Here is a 20,041-nt window from a genome sequence, read left to right as displayed (position 1 = left end):
AAAGACATGGGCTTGCCCTCAAAGAAAATAAAACAATGAACAGAAACAGATTCCTCACTATGGCTTAATCTTATTAGACTCTTAGACTAATAAGTAACTTAAAATTTAATAAGAGTATAAACATATTTTTTAAATAGCATAAGGTGATAGAACAATAAGAATGAAATGCAAAGGGAAATTGAAGTCTAACAAATAAAAACCAAAAACAACATTAATACAGAAATGAAATATAAATTAGAAATGTTCATGTGTATGAGACCCTATTGAAAATCTGTTTACCAACAATAGAGAAAACTATTGATATAATCACAGTAAATACAGATGACAGACAAGGAAATTAAAGGCAGAGCGAGGGAGAGAAAATCTAAATGATATGAAAACATTCAAAATTATACAATATGAGGATAATAATTGGAGTCCCTGAGTAGAGAATCTAACAAATGGAACAAAAGATATTTTGAAAGATATAGTAATATAAGAAAATTTCCCATAAATGAAGAAAGGACCAAATCTATTCCAAGAAATATAACACAGAATGCTCAAAATGCAAACATAACTTAGTAAAGCCATTAAAATCCAAGGATAAAGAAATAATTCTTCAGGTGTCAAAATAGAAAAGTCAGTTTCCCACAAGGGAGAAACAAAATCAAGGTGGCTTAGATTTCTGCGTTGCCACATTCACTGCTATGCTGTCTGCACATGGTAAGAGAGAGAGACCCAGGGGTGTTATATCGAGCCAAGATGTTGTTAAAATATATAGATGACAGGGAGACATGCTTGAGACTGAAGAACTTAAGCAACTTTGAGACCTTTTTGAAGAACATACCTTGATAATGGGAGTCCAACCAGTTAAAAAAATCAAAATAACTCAGAAATGGAGAAGTCATGGTAAAACAACTGGTGAGAACCACTAGGTAGGTTTAAATGTAGAACTAATTCTCAATAGCTATGGGAATTAATGTTACAGTAAAGATAATAACTAAAAAATATGAAAAATGGGGACCAGAGATAGAAAGAAGTGGGGAAGTCCTTATGTTCTCATCTTTCCCAATAAGGAGTCAATCAGTATTGTCTAAAATTATATCATGTATTACTTTAAAGTATAAACACATAATTATTCCAATTTCTTAATATTTTATATTTTTTTACCTTAGAATCATCATTTAGGACATAATAATTATCACAGTGCAGAAACTTTTATTTGAAGCTTATCAATTCTTTCTTTCATTTTTAGTATTCAATTATAATTAAAATTTATACTTTTTATTTTAAAAAATGGCACCTAGGGTGTGGTCCCATTTTACCAAAGTCTCTCTGCATATAGATCTTAAATGGTGGCTGCCATGATGTTCATCTCACATTAATAATGATTATTTCTAGGTTGTGAGGCATTTTTTAAAAACTTTAATCTTTGTACCTTATGGCCCTAAAAAATTATTCTAAATCATTATGCTTTATCTTATGAGAACAACTGCGTGAATTTTCCTAAAAACTAGAAAAACATGCCAAAAATGACTGATTGTGTGATATGAATATTTGGAATTATTTTCTTCTTGGTATTCTTCTGTAACTTTTTAACTTTAAAAAAATTAAAGAATTAATTAGTTAAGCATGGGTAGAAGGTAAGGAGAAGAGAATATGGTACCACGTGTTTAAAGACATTCCCATCTGCTCAAGGCCTTTCTGGGGCGGGGTTGAGTCCAGGTAGCACTGAAATCTCCTTCAGAACAGTCTTAATGAACAGTGGTAGAAATCACTAGCTCTCAGTGAGCATATCTTTTTTTTTTTTTCCTTCTTATTAAAATTTTGTATTTTTTTAATTTTTATTGGAGTATATTTGATTTACAATGTTGTGTTAGTTTCAGGTGTACAGCAAAGTGAATCAGTTATACTTATACGTATATCCTTGGTGAGCATATCTTTATGGGGATGGCTTAAGGGGCAATTTTCTTTCCACTAGAAGGTATGGAACAGATTGGGGCATGAAAGAGGACAGGAGAGACACCCTTTGGAAAACAATTGCACTTTGGGGCTCAAACTTTTTTTTAACAGGTTTGTTGAGATATAATTCACATATCATAACATTCACTCTTTTAAAGTATATAATTCAGAGATCTTTAGTATATTCACCAAGTTGTGAAACCATCACCACTGTCTAATTCCGGAACATTTTCATCACCCCCAAAAGAAGGTCCATACTCATTAGCAGTCACTGCCCATTCCTTCCTCCCACCAGCCCCTGGCAGTCACTAATCTACTTTCTGTCTCTGCAGATTGGCTTATTCTGGACATTTCATGTAAACAGAATCATACAAATGTGGTCTTTTGTGACTGGCTCCATTCACTCAGCATGTTTTTAAAGTTCCCCATGTTGTAGCATGGATCAGCAATTCATTTCTTTTGAATGCAGAATAATATTCCATTGTCTGGATATACCACATTTTGTTTATCCATTCATCAGTTGATGGACATTCTGGTTCTTTCTACTTCCTGGCTATTATGAATAATGCTGCTATGAGCACTTATTTACACGTTTTTGTGTGGACATGCATTTTCATTTTTCTTGGGTATATACCTAGAGATGGAACTGCTGGATCATGTGGTAATGCTCCATTTAGGAGCTCAAACAATTAAACTTTCCTGTTCCTTTTTGTTCCCAGGCAGAAATGGTGCATAGTGCTTTCCAGGCCCAGCGAGCTTTCCTTCTGATGGCCTCTCAGTACCAACAACCCCAAGAGGTAAGAGTGTATCCTGAGAGCCAGGGCTGCCTAGGGAATGGGCAGTGTAAGATAGAAAACAGGGAAGCAACAGAACCAGTTACTGTGAGAGACATCCCGAAAATGAGATGTATAGCACCGCAAGTTCTGTCCCTAATCCAGATCATAGTATGAAACATTTCTTCTGTCTTTATAATCTTATTATGGCCAAATTCATACTGCAACAATCAACATCACCAGTTTAAAAGGTCAATTTATTTATGTCATCTGTATCCTATTCTTTTTACTAGTCTCACAACCATTTTATAATCAAGGAAGTATTTGCTGCTAATTTTTAGTTCATACTTTGTGCTGCTTTGTTTTCAAAAACTGTTCACATCTATCCTCACCTGTAAATTCTATGTATGAATTTGATTAGTTCCTATTTAACAAATAGCATTGTTAGGCTCAGTGTGTAATGAATGAAATTATTCATTAAAAAGTAGATCTACTACCAGCATACCTTGTTAAATAAGAAAAAATAAGAATTGTTGTTTTGACTAAATATTTTGCATCTGAAGTTTGGTAACAGCCATATAAATATAAAAGATAATTGAAATATAACACAATAGTTTAAATTTAATAGCTCACTTTAAATTCTAAAACAAACACCTAAAGTTGAAAAAGTTGGGCTGAGAATCCTAGGAAGCTAGGATTTGACTTTCAGAGGGTGAAGCTCGGCTTCATAAAGAACCAAAACCTGGGACCTTACCCTCCCTGGAGCAGTAGGTCCCAGGCCCTCCTGTGCAATGCAACCACCTGGAAAAATTTTTCTAAATACCAGTGCCTAGATCTCGCTCCAAGAAGTTCTGGTTTAATTGGTCTGAGGAGTGGTCTTGGCCTTAAGAGGTTTATGGATTCCACAGGTGATTCTAACGTGCAGCCAGGGACTTCCCTGGCGGTTCAATGGCTAAGACTCCACATTTCCATTGCAGGGGGCGTGGGTTCCATCCCTGGTTAGGGAACTAAGATCCCACATGCCGTGCAGTGCAGCCAAAAAAACCAAAAACCAGATAACTTGCAGCCAGAGCTGCCAACCCCCACCCTGGATGGATGTATCCTGTCCCTCGTGGGAAATGAGGAGTTAGCACACAGTCCAGGCAGGCAGCTTTGCAGGGATGGAGATGTTCTGTGTTCCATCGGGGATGCAATCTCCTCCTTGGCTTTCTCAATCCCTGACTTTTTTCTCTTTGCAAAAGAGAACAGTGAAACTAGGAAATCACAATGTGATACATCCCTAGCCTACCTTTTCTGTGACTGAAGTGAGAGGAGAGGTGGCTTCATTACATCATTGAGTCTCAGATGGAGGAAAGAACCATTACTTTCCTGGCCAGTGCTCCACTCAATACCTTTTCTAAGCGCAGAACAAGAGGCCTCTCCATTGGCCATGCACATAAAAGTCACTCATTAAATATTGGATGATAAAGTGAGTGACTGAACAAGTGAATGAATATACTGGGACTGTGGCATCCCCAAATAAGCCATAGTCAGGGATAATGTGTGACTTAGCATGTGGCTATGCAGATTCTTGGGTGTAATATCTGGAGTTGCCCCTTCTTACTCTACTGCATTCTTGATGAAAGGGAGAGGAATGGATGTTTCAGGGGACTCATATCCAGGAAAGGCATTCGTTGGAAATGTTCCCTATAGCACTTATCACAGTACTCCAAGAATAATAAGCCCCAGAAGATCAGTAGGCAAAATAGAAGGTAATTTTTTGATGCCCACCTCCCTTTCTGTGCCCTCCCTCTTAACCCAGAGCACTGTCCTAGTTGCTTCCACTCAATAGAAAAGCAGTCCACCAGGCCTAGACATTCCCAGTGTGCATTCTAGAAGATACATCATAAAGATTATCATAAAACAGATTGTATCTTCTCATAGGAACAATGTTATAATTGTCCATGCCTTCCTCTCTTCTTTCAGGAGAATACTAACTGCTGTAATTTTAACTCTCATTGATATATGATAGTGGTCCCCAAACTTTAGCGTGTATGAGAATCGCCTGCAGGGTTGTTAAGACACAGATTGCTGGGCCCCACTTGCAGAGTCTCTGATTCAGTAGGTCCTGGTTGAAGCCCAAGAATCTACGTTTCTGAAAAGTTCCTGTGTGATGGTGATGCTGCTAGGCCAGGGACTACACCCTAAGAGCCTGTGGTGTGTGGATGGCTCTCAAAGTTACGCCTCTAGCCGCCTCTAGATGACTACTTCTCAAACTCTGATCTTCATCTGAATCACCTGGAGATCTTGCTAAAGTGCAGCGTCTGGGTCAGTACATCTAGGATGGGGCCCAAGAGTCTACAGTTTTAACAAGCTCTGGGTGATGCTAATGCTACTCGTCTCTTGCTACATTTTGAGCAGCGAGACAGGCGTCCCCACTTGAAATCCCCACCAGCACAAAATCCCTTCATAGTCAGATAGCAAACTCATGTTCTTTTCTCCTAGCATGTCTGTATCAAAGCAGGCTGTGTTACGCTACGTTAACAAACATTTCCAAAATTTTAGTGACTTATAAGAGCAGAGGTTATCTCTTGCTCACCCTACATTCCTATGTATGTATGAACGCAAGGTGACTTACTTTCTAGAGGATGTTATTAAACAATTACTCATACAATTATTAGAGTTATAATAGGGCTCTGAGAGAACATGGTAAAAAATGAATCTTTAAAAGGAATATCAGGCATTGGGAAGGGAAGACATTTTAGGGTAAGAGAACTTCCCAAGGGGTACCTCCCATCATGCTAATGAAGGTGACCACTTATGCTGCGGAAGCATAAGGCAAGGCCAAACCAACATTAGTCACCTGTGGTCTGAGGGTTGTGTGTGTTAGATGCCCAGACTGGGGCTGAGCACCTGGCCAGCTGGAAGCTAGCAACCTCCTAGAACATCTTTGAATCCACAGTGATGCAAGCATGCAATTAATCAGTCAACAAATATTTATCAAGTGCTTATTATGGGCCAGGCCCCCTAGGAGATGGGGCAGGGCTTGGGAAAACACATAGAGAGTATTAGATGGGAAGAGACCTTAGAAGGCATCTCTTGCAGCAATCTCCATTTAAAGATGAATCAGAAGAGGTTCAGAGAGAGGGTAACTGGTTTGCTCACTAGTCCCAAAGCTGGTGAATTGCCCCCCAGAACTCTCAGCCAGCATGCTTCACCACTACACAGCTGTCTCCAGCGCTCTTCCCTGTTGCTTTAAGCCAGAGTGTCAGCCGTCAAAGAGATTAAGTTTTGTAGAGGGTCACCATCAAAATGTAAAAGTATTTTATATTTACCAATTATAAGCAAACAGCCAATCAAGCAAGGTAAACCATTAGTACTACCAAAATTCGGGGAAGTAGGCATCTTGCAGACAAGGGTGATCAGGAAAGGCATCATGGAGGAGATAAAATGACAGTCCAAGAGCAGTAATGCAAGTGCTTCTGATGTAATTACACTAATATTAATAAAGTGGTGAATTTACTTAGCACAAATGCAAAAAAATACTTTCCTGGATTAAATATGTTTGGGAAAATCCCATACTCTGTTCACTGAAGAAGCATGTAAAATATTATTATTTAAACTTACATTTTCCCAGACTTATTTGGCCATGGAGGCTTTTTGTAGAGGGACATCTGTTCATGTCCTGTGGAAGGCTGGTGTACATTTCTTTTAAGTTGTTCTAAATGCTTGATGGTCATTGCTTTTGGTAGATTCTAACTATTAGCAGGGATTCTAAGACCAACTCCAAGAGTCCCACGGCCTAACGTACATACATGCCCAGTATAATCCTCTCCCCTTGAGTGTAGGAATGAGCTGTGAATTTATGGGATATCGATCCTTTGATTAGGTTTATGATCAGGGTGATGGGATAGTCACTCCAGTGATTATGTAATGTCACATAAGACTGTCATTGTGGCTGTAGAGAGATTCTCCTGCTGGCCTTGAACACATGAGCTACCACATTGTAAGAGGGCAGCCTCTAGAAGCTGAGAGGGACCCTCTGCTGACAGCCAGCAGTAAAACAGAGACTTCAGTCCCACAAGTGTAAGAAATCAAATTCTGCCAATGACTGTGTGCACTTTGAAGGGGACCCAAAGCTCCAGATAGAAATGTAGCCTTGCTGACACCTTGATTTCAGCCCTGTGAGACCCTGAGCAGAGAATATAGCTTCATGCCCAGAAGCTGTGAGATGGTAAATGTATATTGTTTTAAGCCACTAAGCTTGTGGTAATTCATTATGCACAAATAGAAAACTCATCCAGATTGCCTTGATTCCCTCCTCCTTGCCAGACTCTAAAACAGTTAATTGGTTTTTAAAATAAGGCCGTGAGCCACAGATCAACATGTGAAGCCACCCTACCGTTTGCTTCTTCTTCCCTGTCCCCCACCCCCATTCCTCCACCTTCACTCCTCCATTTATCCTGGAAGAAGATAAGAGATTTGCCTACAGCCCTGGTTGACAATGATGACAATCCAATTTCAAATTTCCTTTCTCATTTTGGACTAAGAAACACGTTTCTTATATTCTCTATTATGAAGAGTTTCAAATTTTTCAACCTTGACCTGTAGGAAAAAATGTATTTTATTTCATCACCCAGTTTCTCAAAACAACAGTTATCCTTATCATGTACAGTTCATTATGATATATTTCATCTAGTCCATTCTATTGCTCTGTTCTTTTCTTCTTTTTTTAAAGACAGTTCATGACCCACTGAATTGATTTCATGATGTACTAATGGGTCATCACATCTTGCACTTTGAAAGCACCCCTCTCATATCACAGACATATTACAACGCTCATGATATAGATCAACTTATAAAGCATGTGCAGAACATGCTTTTCTTCTCTCCCCTTGTTGTAATTTATAAAAATGATCTTTGGGCAAAAGATTGTTCTAGTCCTTACAGTATCTTTGTTAAGAATTTTAGTGACAATTTAAAAATCCTATTTGTGTGCAGAATTTTTCAAGGGACCCGGGCACACTCAACTCTTCATTTACTTTTATACCAGTTGGATCTAGGGAAAATAGGATATTTCTAATTCACAAGCATGAAAAGTGAAATTCAGTGACACATTAATGACCTGGCCATGGGATCTAGACCGGGGCCCATTACTTTACTCTCCATCCAAAGTTCTTTTCACACTACACATAAAAAGAACTGCACTGCACAGTCATTTATAGGAGTTACATGGCCAAATAAAACTGTAGAAAGTGTTTAGTTAATTGGAAGAGGGGAAATGATTTATCTTGGCATTGAGACATCTCATATCACCAGGGAGAGATGTGAAAGATAATCTTCAATCATCTCTACCATGAGTGGCCCCCAAATTTTAGCCTGAGCTGAAAATGTAACTTGTACTGGACCAGTGCTTCTGAAGCCCTCGTTGGGCATCACCCCCCAGGAAGGCTATCGCCAGGGGTTTGGGGAGGTCTTCCACCTGGACCCCACCACCTCTAGCCCTGGTTAATTTCGGACAGGTAGGAAGCACCGGTGTGGTGGAGAACCACGTCTGTTGTGCCGTAAGTCAGAAGGCATTGCCTTCCTTCCTACGCACACTTTCCATATTTTCTCCATCACGCCTTACGCTGCTAAGACCGGACAATGAAATTGTGTGTGTGTATGTGTGTTTGCATGGAATTAATGTGTACCGGTTTCTGACTAAAGGGAAGTTTAGTTTCCAACTAAAGGGAAGTTGGAAAGTTTCCAACTAAAGGGAAGATAATTTATGGTCATTGACTGGTCTGTGGATTTTATTCTATTAAAAAAACTGGAAGTCTGAGTTTTTTATTCCTCCAGAAGTGAGAGAAAGAGTTTCTACTACCCCTCCCTCTCCTTTTCTGTCTTTATTTGGGCTTGCATTTTAAAAGGAAATAGTGCCTTCCTGTGCGTGGAGCAAGAATCTAAAACATTTTTTGTCCTTTCATTGTCTAAACAGTCTGAGAAATTAGAAGGGAAAGGAAGATGAGAGACTCCTTCTGTCCATTCCTCCATCTAGTGATATGCGTGCCCCAACACAGTGCTCTGTTCAGAGCACTCAGTAAGGATTTTCTAAGGCATGGGGCAGTCATCCAATATGTTGATAATTTATTGATCTTAAACTAAGCAAGAAAGCCTAGTAAAAAAAAAAAAAAAAAAGAAAGCCTAGTAGCGTTAACCTTAGGACTTGAGCTAATTACGTTGGTACACTGGTAGATCCAGATTACTCATGGGTTTATGCCCATATGTTTGAGATTTTCATAAAACGTATTAATTTGTGGGGGTGGTTAAGAGGAGAGACTCTGGACTTGGGCCTACGTGGATCTGAGTCCCAGATCTTCTGCTCATTAGCTCTGCTAATCCAAATGCAAGAAAAACAAATTCATTGGTGTCTCCTACATTTGAGAATCTTTTCTCTTTTTCCGGGTGACTACTGACAAACTAATCTGGTAAAGTCCACAAGACATTCCCACTGAGTCACTCTAACCTAACCAACTTGTCAAGTTACTCACTTAGGAGAAGGCAGTTGAACTCTCTTTGCCCGTGTTTCCTTATTTTCTCCCTTCCTTCCTTCCTTCCTTCCTTCCTTCCTTCAGCATGCAGGATCTTAGTTCCCCAACCAGGGGTTGAACCCATGCCCCCTGCAGTGGAAGCACAGAGCCTTAACCACTGGACTGCCAGGGAAGTCCCTCCTTATTTTTAAATAGGGTGAATAGTTCCTTTCTCACAGAGTTATTGTGAGGATTGAATGAGAAAAAGCATGCAAGGGTCAGGTGACTGAGTAGGAGAATTCAGTATTAGTCAGGGCAGTCCAACTGCTTTAGGAAAAAGTCCCTAATTCTCAATGACTGAACATCATAGACATTTTTTTTCTTGCTCACCTAAGGTCTTCTCTGGTGTTTTTGGTTGACAGTCTTCCATATGGTCATTCAGGGAACCAGGCTTCCTCTGTCTTTCAGCCCCTACCTGGCTCTAAGTCCTCAGCCATTAAATTGGGAAAGAGAACACAGAATCATTCCTGGGAAGGTTTTATGGGTCAGACCTAGAAGTGGCATGTGTCACCTCTACTTTCATTCAGTCTCTTGGACATTCCTAGATGCAAGGGAGGTGGCAAATTTAATCAGTCTGTACGCTGGGAAGGAGGAATTCACAGATTTGTTGAGCATGTCACCAATCTGCCAGAGTGGGTAACTTGGCTTGACTAAAGTGAAGTCTTTCTCAGTGGAAATACCTTTCTAAACACTCAAGTGGGTTTTCCAGGCTAATCCCCAAGTTCCCATCCAGAGAAAGACAAGAAAACTTTCAAATCTAGCTGTTGAATTTATTTTTATTGTTTTTGGGTATATATGGAGAGATAGAGATAGAGATAGAGATGCATGTATATAGATATCTCAAAGTTTCCTTTAATTAGAATGAGTTCATCCTTTTTTGCCTCTGTAATGTTTTACCATAAGGTGTAAATTATTGTCCCATATTTTAAAATGCCAAGCAAAGTAGTCATGTGACTTTGATCTTAGAGCATGCCTTGGGTAAATTAGGTTGTGCTAGTGGCAGGTCTGGAAATTGTAAAGGAATAGCAAACGAATGAACAAAGCCAAACTCCTAAGTGTTCCTTAAGTCCGTGCCCAGAAAATGTCACAGTTTAGCTCAGTCAGGATTGCTGAATCTTCTTGAAAGATTTGGCCATGATTAGTGCTGCCAAGTTCTCTTGTTAGGGGACATATGACAGGTAACATAATGCAATAAAATAACTCTGGCCCTAATGTAAAATGAAACACCTACTTTAAAAGATTGCCTTAAAGCTTTTTGTCTTCATACAAAGCTATCAAGAAAATATTCTGTTGAGTAACTGCTATTAATTATATGTGCTGAGCGAGTATTTTTAATGGATTTTTAAATATATAATTCTACATTTATCTGGAAAACAGGAAAATAAAACTGCAAGAAAAATTAACAGGTTTTCATCTTTTGTGTCATGCTCAGTTATGTTTTCATTTAACAGTGGTATTTCCCAGTGGACAGAATTTCAAAAAGGAGTAGCACTTTAGAATCTAACCAGTGACTCACTTTATGGCCTTTTCCAAATTAACTCTATATTTTCACTTCATAAATATGTATAAGTTTTGACTCATTAATATTGCTCAATGGGTGGTTCTCTTCACTACCAACCCAAAAGCACTCAAAGGCAATATACGCTTTAAATTTCTAGAGAAGAGATAGGCTTAAACCCAACTGAAACATCTGCTCAAATACAATCTATGAAGAGCAGGTAAAAACTGGTTACATACAGATACCTACAGGATTGAATTTTTTGTAACCAGCAGCTTCCTGAGTAGCATTTCATGTTACAGTTGGAGAAGTGAGGCAAAAAGAAGCCTTTGCTTTTCATATGAGCCTTTCCAGGGCCAGAACATTACCTTGGTAATTACACGCTGGCTCCTTGTGAAGGCTGGTGTAGATGCTGGTTGATGAAGAATAAAGCACCAGGGAAGGAAGGAGAGGAAGAGGTTTGTGTGATATCATCAGGGTCTGCTTGAGTTGACAGCCTGAAGCTACCCAGTCAGGGCTGAATCCCAACAGGAAAGCTAATCATTAGTTTATCAGAATGCAGAGAGGAGGATAATCAGAAAAGAGGGTAATTCTGTCATTCTTCTGCCAGACTGTTTGCTTTGGCAACATAAAGCTGTGAATGAGCTCGTGAGCTGTGACCATGGGTTAGTAGCTTTATAGGTATTTAGAAACCCAGGACTGTGGAGGCAGAAGGGATTTGCTAAGACCCTGTCCTGTTGGACATCACTCATGGTGACTTTTTTTTTTTTAATCTGATAAGGCACATTAGCTCATTTCTCTTTGTGTAAGACATGAATTAGATAATGAATGGCTTCCCAAAGGAAGCGAGGTGGTTATCACACACAGGGGATTTGGGGGATTATCTAAGGGGGTAAAGGTTAATAAAGAAGGATAATATCCTTTGTTTTATCAACTATTTCATACTAAGTTTGTTACAGTTCCAGACTGCCTTGATGGCAAATTCTACATAAAGGTTAGAACTACGTATATGTCTAGGGAATTTTTCATACTCCATTTAGCCAAGTGTTGGGATCACTTTGTATTTTTAATAAAATGATTTTCAACTATTTCTCATTCTCCACTGTGAAGCTTCATATTTGCTTGCTAGACACTATAAATCTGATATTTCAAAATTGGTAGTGTTACATGTTTTTCTCTTGCGGCCTGATTCAAAAATTAATTTTAAAAGTGGTCATTGATGTCGTTCAACAAATCTTTTTAAAAGCCATACACATTTTGGCCTTTGGATTTGGTACTTGTTCATCATTTCAGTAGCCTTAATGTGAGTCCTCTTTGCAAGACATAGCTTCTATCATCTGTACAAAGCTGTATATGCGAAAATAGCAAACGGGGAGAAGGTAATTCCAGTTGACATTCCAGTCTGGATCCGCTGTCATAAATTACTTAGCAGAGGGCATGGTCCGTTACTTTTTATGGTCATGTTCTATATTTGTATGTGCTGTGGGTCGGATCACATGACAAAAGCATCATTTGATATTAGTGTTTATATGCACCAACTAGTGAGGGCTGGATTTAAGCTTCACTGTGCAGCACTTTTAATTTGTATACTTAGCTCTTAATTGAAAATGCAGACACTCCCCTAAGTACTAAAACTACAAATAATCCAGAATAAATTTTACATAATTGTTTTTAGGAGAAGACAAACTACAGCATATCCTAACTAATTGAAATGCACTATGCCTTCCAGAGATTTTAAAACGTAAATTTTGAACATGAACAAGTCCACATTGCCAGAATAATAAAGACCCATACTCAGCACTTTCCCTCATCCAGCCCCTCCCCTAAGCGGAACAAGAGAGTGTCTTACTGCTGAGGGCAATTGCTTTTAATGAAGATACATTTCCCAAACTAACTGAGAGAAGAAAACACATACGTGCGTTTTCCCCCCTCTGCCTTCCACATTGCTTTTCCCACTGCAGCTGAAAATTTAGGTTTCTAGCAGCAAACACCTAGAGAATGGACGATTACTTCTTTTCATAAACTAAACAGGAAAAAAGAATGTCAGGTTTTGGTGGACTAACTGCTGTGAGCATTAGTGTTTCTATATCTGGAGTCGCTTATTAGATAAATTTCCCTGTTAAGTAGTGACTTCAGATCTTTGTTAAACCCTGTTCACCTTACATACTCCAGCCTTCTTTAATTTCCTCAACTCTATTAATTTATTTCTGGGGGCTTTTTTTTTTTTTTAACCAAACATTTAGTGGATCCCTCCTATATAGCAGTCACAGCGTTTGGCATTTCTACATCTATCATTACCTCATTTGTATGAGAACATACTTTGGAAAAATAGGGTCTGGGTGATGTTATTTGTCATGATTCATATATTCCTGCACTTATCTTCGTTGTTACTGCCCTCACGCTACCACCACGACCACCATTCGAACTTTCCCACCCACTCTCCTCTCTTAAGGAACATATTCAGTATGCCTTCTGACGGTCTCTTTATATCTTTGAACATCCTCAGCACCTTTATGGTAGTTTCTGTCAAAACAAAAGTAACTTGTTTATTTTAGAAACATTCCACTGTTATTTTTTGTGCATGTTTTCCATCCCCTCAACAAGATTCTAAGAGCTTCAAGGAGCTTTATAGTTGATGTGTCTTTGCTTTTCATTGTGGTCTTAACTGTATTTTATTTGATATCAAGTTTGATAAAAAGACAAGCTCTGGCTGCTGACACTTCTGGTTGGTTTGAGGGATAAAAGCTGGGTTAATAGATTCCAGTGGCACAGGAAGGGAACAGAGGAACAGAGTGAAATGACATTTTTATTTAGTGATACTGTTATCTTTTACCAAAAAAAAAAAAAAAAAGGAACTTGATATTTGGAGGTATGTTTGATACAGATTGAGATATCAATTGAGGTTATTACTGCTAAAATGTAAGTCACGGATCAGTCACATAGAATTAGCCTTGAAAATGTATTCCTTACAGGGGAATTTGGGAAAGGGAAGGTTAGAGGAGGAACAAATGGTGTGGGGTTAGTGAGGCATTTCATTTCAAGGATGCCGTTTCTCTTATGCACACTTTCACAAAACGAGTGCCTCTGAGGCTACCACAGAATGTTTCATTTTTGAATGTGTGGAACGAATGACAAGAAATGATCACAGCCAGATTTGGGTGATAGATGTAGCTCAAGCGTTCAATGATGTTAGAATATAGGTTCTGGGAAGAGTGTGCTGACTAAATTCACATGGGCTGGGGAGATCCAGCTGGTCTGATATTTAAATGCTGTTGAAAAAATGTTCTAATTAGATGGTTTCTTCCCTATATGGAGTTTTCATGTAAATTGTGAAGAATGGTACTTTCTTGAGGTGGTGAAATTGTGGTGAGTGTCCACCATCAGCCCTCTGAAGCTGGTAATTTCACAGGTAGAACCACAGCGACTGCGGTGCAGAACTTCAGGCTTTCTTCTGCCTTCGTCCACTTGGGTTCTCTATATAGGACAATGGGCAGCACATCACCCAAATCAGATTTCAGTGATTCAAACGACAGGAGTACCATCATTTTCTTTGGCTGGATATCCTGTGGTTGAATGTGTTCAGGATTCCTCCTGGAAAGTCATAAATTGGATTCTGTTTTCCCACAGGAATAGGGATATAATTTGAAACTTCATGTTTTACCAACCCGACAGCAAATGAAGCACAGACAGAGCAAACTACACATGATAAAAACCAAGATACAGCTAAAACATTATAATTATTTAAAACGGGGAAATGTGGCTCCATGTCCTGTAAAGTGGTTATAAATGTGCTGTTCACTTTAATTATGAGTCCCTAATGAATTTTAACTGCATATGCCACACATAAAAAATCTATATTATAACTTACCAATCTGAAACTGACGATGGCTGTAGTAAATATCCATCAATAGTAATTTTACTTTTTTAGAATTTGAAGGCTCTTTTTGTAGAGATGTACTGGATGATCCATTATCTTTGAAATGTTTTTTGTGGGAAAATGAGAACACTTGCCTCTTTTCCTCTTTTGACAGGATTTCTCTGGTCTAGACAGAGACATTCAGAATCATTCTGTAATTCTCTAGTACTGTACCTGAGACTGAATCATCCTTTTCAAAAATAGCAACCAAAGGATCACAGCATTCAGAGATCTTATCAAGGAGTGTGTTTGGGATGGGACTTTTTCTTCTGATCGTCCCAGTCAACTTTTCTTTGTTGTTATTTGAAGGTATGTTTGGTACGGATTGAGGTATCCCTCTTTGCTGAGTCAGAGAAGAGCAATGGGAGGCAGGAGGGCAAAGAAGGATAATCATATCCCCCCCCCTTTTTTTTTTTTTGCGGTACACGGGCCTCTCACTGCTGTGGCCTCTCCCGCTGCGGAGCACAGGCTCCGGACGCGCAGGCTCAGCGGCCATGGCTCACAGACCCAGCCACTCCGCGGCACGTGGGATCCTCCCGGACCGGGGCACGAACCCGCGTCCCCTGCATCGGCAGGCAGACTCCCAACCACTGCGCCACCAGGCAAGCCCCATATCCCCTTTTTTATCAGTTAGAAGGGAGGGAGGAAGTTTTAAGCCAGGCATGTGGCCGTGCACCTGGGAGCTTTCTAGCGCATCACCTCTCTAAACCACTCTGCTCCTGTTTTCTTCTTCGAGTCTTTGTCCATCATTTGTATCCCCCAAGGACCGGAAAGTGTTAGAAAGTAGGTGTTAATTAGTAAGAAGGCAGCAATAAAGGAGTGAAGCTGTGAAATACAGCGCTGCCCGTGCTGTTACAACACGTCATCAAACCACTTTCATTTCCTTTGACTTGTTATTAATATCTTTATTTCGAGTCAGGTTACCCTAAACTTCGTTGTTTTCCCTGGATCGATTGACTCCTTAAGCTCTTCGGTTTGTCCCTGGCACTGCATTAATTTGCTTGTTGACTTAGGTTGTGAGTAATCCCTTCAGTTACTGCCAGTCAGTACCAGGGAGGGATTAATATAATAGAATGTGATTATTCAGTACTTCTGAGCGATGAACACCCAGCCCTGTGTCCAGTGCCCATTGTAGGTGCTCAATAAGAGATGGAGTGAATTAACCATCTAAAACCGGCAGAACCCCAGACATTCAGGATGGTTAAGCCCTTCTCCCCAGATCACTTATTAAATGAATATCTGGGAACCTTCTCTTGCCTTTGTGTTTGTGGAAACAGAGAGTACGTGGAAAGTCAACCCCAATCACTTTTTACAGTGAGAGAATCTCAGGGAGTCTGGAAGAGCAGAGACTTCTCTCCATACTTATGGGATAAATGTTCTCGCAGAAAGGAGATTCATACTGAGCAAGACCATAGGAAGACCTTAGCATAACTATCTCCTGGCCTATGGGTTGGTTATAAAAACATATATTATTATTCCCACATAGATAAGGAATAAAGCACAGAAAGATTTGGTATCCCTCATTTGGTATCCCTTAATAAGAGCAAAAGAGATTGAAAGCCAAGGTTTTCCAATCTGATTATGAATATATCACCTCAATCTCTCTTTCATTTGGCTTTTTGGTTCCTTTTTATTTTCTTAAAATGCTAATTAAATTGTGTTCTTCCTACCTGAACATCAAGATAACTGGCTTATAAGATCTCCCAATTTGTGGGTGTCACCACAGATTTCACCACTGAGCTTTTTATTGCTCTGAAGTGTTTTGTGTAGTTTTAATCTTGTTTGGTTTTTTCTGTGTGGAACACTTACTTTACTAATGATGGGTCTTCAAGATGGATTTAGCTCATTTAAAAAGAGTACTTTTGCTGAAATTTCTATGACCTGCTCATTTTCTTGAGTCTTCAAAGAGGATGAACATTGTTCCATTTTGTCCCTGGTTTTTGTTTTGTTTTGTTTTTTAAAAAATGAGTTTAAGAAGTTCTAAAGGAAATAACGTAAGGAACATTATGCTCGAATGACATATTATTTCACACCCTCCTCAGTTCTATGTCAAAGTATTTTTTCTGTTTTTCACATAGAACATAATTAAATATTCACATTTTTTCATATCAACAAAATCCATATATTTGTAATTTTAATAGACATACTGTATTCCATAATTATGTATGACATGATTTGATTGGGCATTCATCTATCTTTGAGTTACTTTTAGTTAATCATAAATTCTTATGATCCATATCTTAATTTTTTCTTCTATTCTCCAAAAAATTTTAACCCGCACATGTAAAACATTATTTGTCTTAATAGAGCAGAATGAGTAGAGAGTTGCATCAAACAATAATCAGTCTTTATAAAGAACAAACCACCCTCCAATGTCCTCTGCTAAGCTTAGGGAGAAATCCTGAAGAGCTGGGGTGGAAGAATAGTTTCAAGAGGTGAAATTCTAAAAGAAATTTAAGGTACAGGGATTGGGCCATGGCTTGCCTCTTTTATTGATACTATTTATAAGAAAAAAAGTTTATACCTGTATCATATTGCTTAAATGGAATTCAGTTAATACTGTTTTTCTAATATTTGTGAATATTGTATTATATGTGTATATTTATTAAATGTGACTGTCTCCCTTATGTGATAGATTTTGGTGCAAGACCTGTTTTTATTGAAAAGAAAATATTTTCAACTCTGCCATTTAGGTTGTCTCATATACCTGTTAGTTTCTCCTTAACTACTGCAATTTCCATTTTTGTCTCTATTCTTTGTTCAGCTTTATTTCTGTGCTTTGCTCAGGCATGTCTTGAACAGTGTTTGTTATGCGGTTACTAGTTTTATTTCTTCTTGCAATTTCCTCACTTTTCTCATATGTATTTTTTTATGTTGCTTGGGACATAAGCAGTTACTCTTTTAGGTAGAGTGTGTCTATTGCAGTCCGATAGTGATCCCTCACTGCATTTTATTCAGGATGCTTTTTTTAATCTGATAGCATTATAAGTATCCTTGTTTGTTTGACCTCCTTCTGATTTCTTTGGAAACTTATCTAATCAATCATTCCCTTCTTTCTCTCTCTACTGACTCCTTCTGTTTAATCTGCAAACCAAATCAAGTTTCTCTCTCCTTTAAAAACACAAACAAACAGGAATGGCTTCCTTGACCGCCTACACCATCTCTTTCTTCCCCTTTACTGCCATACATCTTAAGAAGACTCTGTCCTCTCTCTCTGTCACTTCCCTGTCACTGTTCAGTCTCCTGTCATCTGTCTTCGCTCCTTATCATTTTACCAGAAAAGACTTTCCCATTGCCATGGTATCTTCCTAATTGACCTCATTCCATTCAGCCTCCTTGCAGAATTTTTATCAGTGACCGTCACTCTCCTCAAAGTTTTTCCTTCCCTTGGGAATGAACTTTATTCTTTCTAAGTTCTCTGTTTCATTTAATTTCTTTCTCTGACTTCTCTTCCTTCCTCTACCGTTTAAATGTATATATTCCTTCAAGATTTCACTCTTTATCAGCCGAAGAGGACTTTCTCAATCATAGTCTCTCCCTGGTCAGTTTCATCAATGTCCATGGTGGTATCAGTCACCCCTATGCTAATGATGCCAACTGTCCATCTCCAGACTCCAGGCCTTACTCCTTAGCCCTGGGTCTGGATTAACCCTTAGTGAGCCTCAAATGGACTTTATTTGGAGACACACAGACACTTCATCCAAACTCTGTTCTCCTTCCTGGTTCTTTCTCTCAATTGTTGGAACCCCAAACTACCCTGTCACCTGAGCTAGAAACTCTTCAGTCCTTCTGACTTCTCCTTGTCCTTCACCCCTCATGTCTAACCAATCTCTGAGTCCTGACAGCACCCTGACCACAAGAAGCTATGGGATCTAAAACCTTTGCTTCATTCCCAGGGCCCTAATGCAGAAAAAAGGAAAGGGTGAGAGAGAAGAAAGGAAGAAGGAAGGAAAAAAGAAAGAAAGAAGAGGGAAGGAAGGAGGAGAGGAGAATGAAGGAAGGGATAAAAGAAGGTGGGAAAAAGAAGGAAGGAGAGAGAAGAGAAGAGAGAAAGAAAGGGAGAAGATAGACAAAGATCACCTGCTTTTTAAATTTTTTAAGTAAAGGTATTACAAGCATGCTTTTTTTAAAAAAACTGAAATAACGAAAAGACATAAGAAGAAGAAAAAATCCCACCACTCACTGACAAACACTATAGGTTTAGCCTCTTATAACTGGTCTCTGTGCCTCAAAGCTCTCTCTCCTCCGATCTGTTCCCCATTCCCTCATCATAGGTACTGTTACAAAACAAAGTGAACGAACAGAAAACAAAATTAATCTGGAATCCTGCCATTGTTTCCCATGGCCTGTGCAATCAATTCTATAGACTCCATAGGATGACATTCAAGGCCCTTTGCAATGTATTGTTTCTGCATCTGAATCCTCTCACCAGAACTCCTCCCTGACAACAAATCCAGTATCCCCGTCACGCTGGAGGATCAAAGTTCTGGGAACATGTATGCTTTCATGCCTATGCATGAGCAAAGGAATGATGGGCCTGAAATGTCCATCCTTCTCTTCCTACTCCATACTTTTGTCATTCTAATAGATATATCATATTCCATAATTTGATTAGCTATGCTTGGAAACACCAAGAGCTGCTTTCTTCAAGAGCTCGAGGTCTAATGAGGGCCAAAGATAAATCTAAATGGGGTACATTGTAATAAATGCTGAGCTGATGGGGGCTCCGAGGTAGCAGTCTTGAACACTGCCTGCAGGTTGGGGAAGTTGGAGACAGAGTCACAGAGAAGGGACCCCTTGAACCAAGTCTTGCAAGATAAGTAGGATTCAAGTGTGTGAAATTTCATCTAACAAATGGAAAAGCCCAGGTATCTCTGCTGTTGTATGTAAGTGGGTTAAATCTTGGACAGTTCTCTCCTATCCTATCTATCAAAATGATGTGGTGCTAAATTTATTTTTTTTAAACAACAGATTATTGAATTTTATTTTTTAATTCAGCCAGTTACTTTTTTGTTTTAATAATAAGCAAGTTTAGGCTGTATACACTTACTCTTTGATTCGTTATTTGTCCTTAAGCCCAAGTAAACTTATCTTTAGTGTAGTCATTTACTGATTTCTCTTTTCATTTCTGTGTTTTCTGTGGTGGATTTTACACTCTTTATTTCTTTTCGAACTAGGCCAAAAGATAACCTTAAGTGTCCTATTTCTTAACATTTTAACATTAATATATTTCAGAAAAAAATTTAATTGCTTCTATTTATTTCTATTATTAACTAAATAAACTTCGATTCCCTTTCAGGAAACAAAAGCAGTCTTGTGTTCCCCTTCTATTCATTCTGGGTAGTTATTATCTGAGATCCTT

At 38.8% G+C, this 20,041-nt stretch overlaps 1 protein-coding gene across 1 annotated transcript in view; it reads left to right on the top strand.

The window, feature by feature from the left end:
- Positions 1–20,041, top strand: part of CAP2 (cyclase associated actin cytoskeleton regulatory protein 2) — a 136,267-nt gene that overhangs the window by 51,940 nt on the left and 64,286 nt on the right. Inside the window, exon 4 of the mRNA XM_060163624.1 lies at positions 2,661–2,738. Within this exon, the coding sequence (XP_060019607.1) occupies positions 2,661–2,738 (78 nt within the window). The remainder of the gene's footprint in view (positions 1–2,660; positions 2,739–20,041) is intronic.

The sequence above is a fragment of the Lagenorhynchus albirostris genome, chromosome 10 (assembly GCF_949774975.1).
Source record: "Lagenorhynchus albirostris chromosome 10, mLagAlb1.1, whole genome shotgun sequence".
NCBI lineage: Eukaryota > Metazoa > Chordata > Mammalia > Artiodactyla > Delphinidae > Lagenorhynchus > Lagenorhynchus albirostris.
Note: the sequence above shows the minus strand (reverse complement) of the source record. Positions and strands in the feature narration are given on the sequence as shown.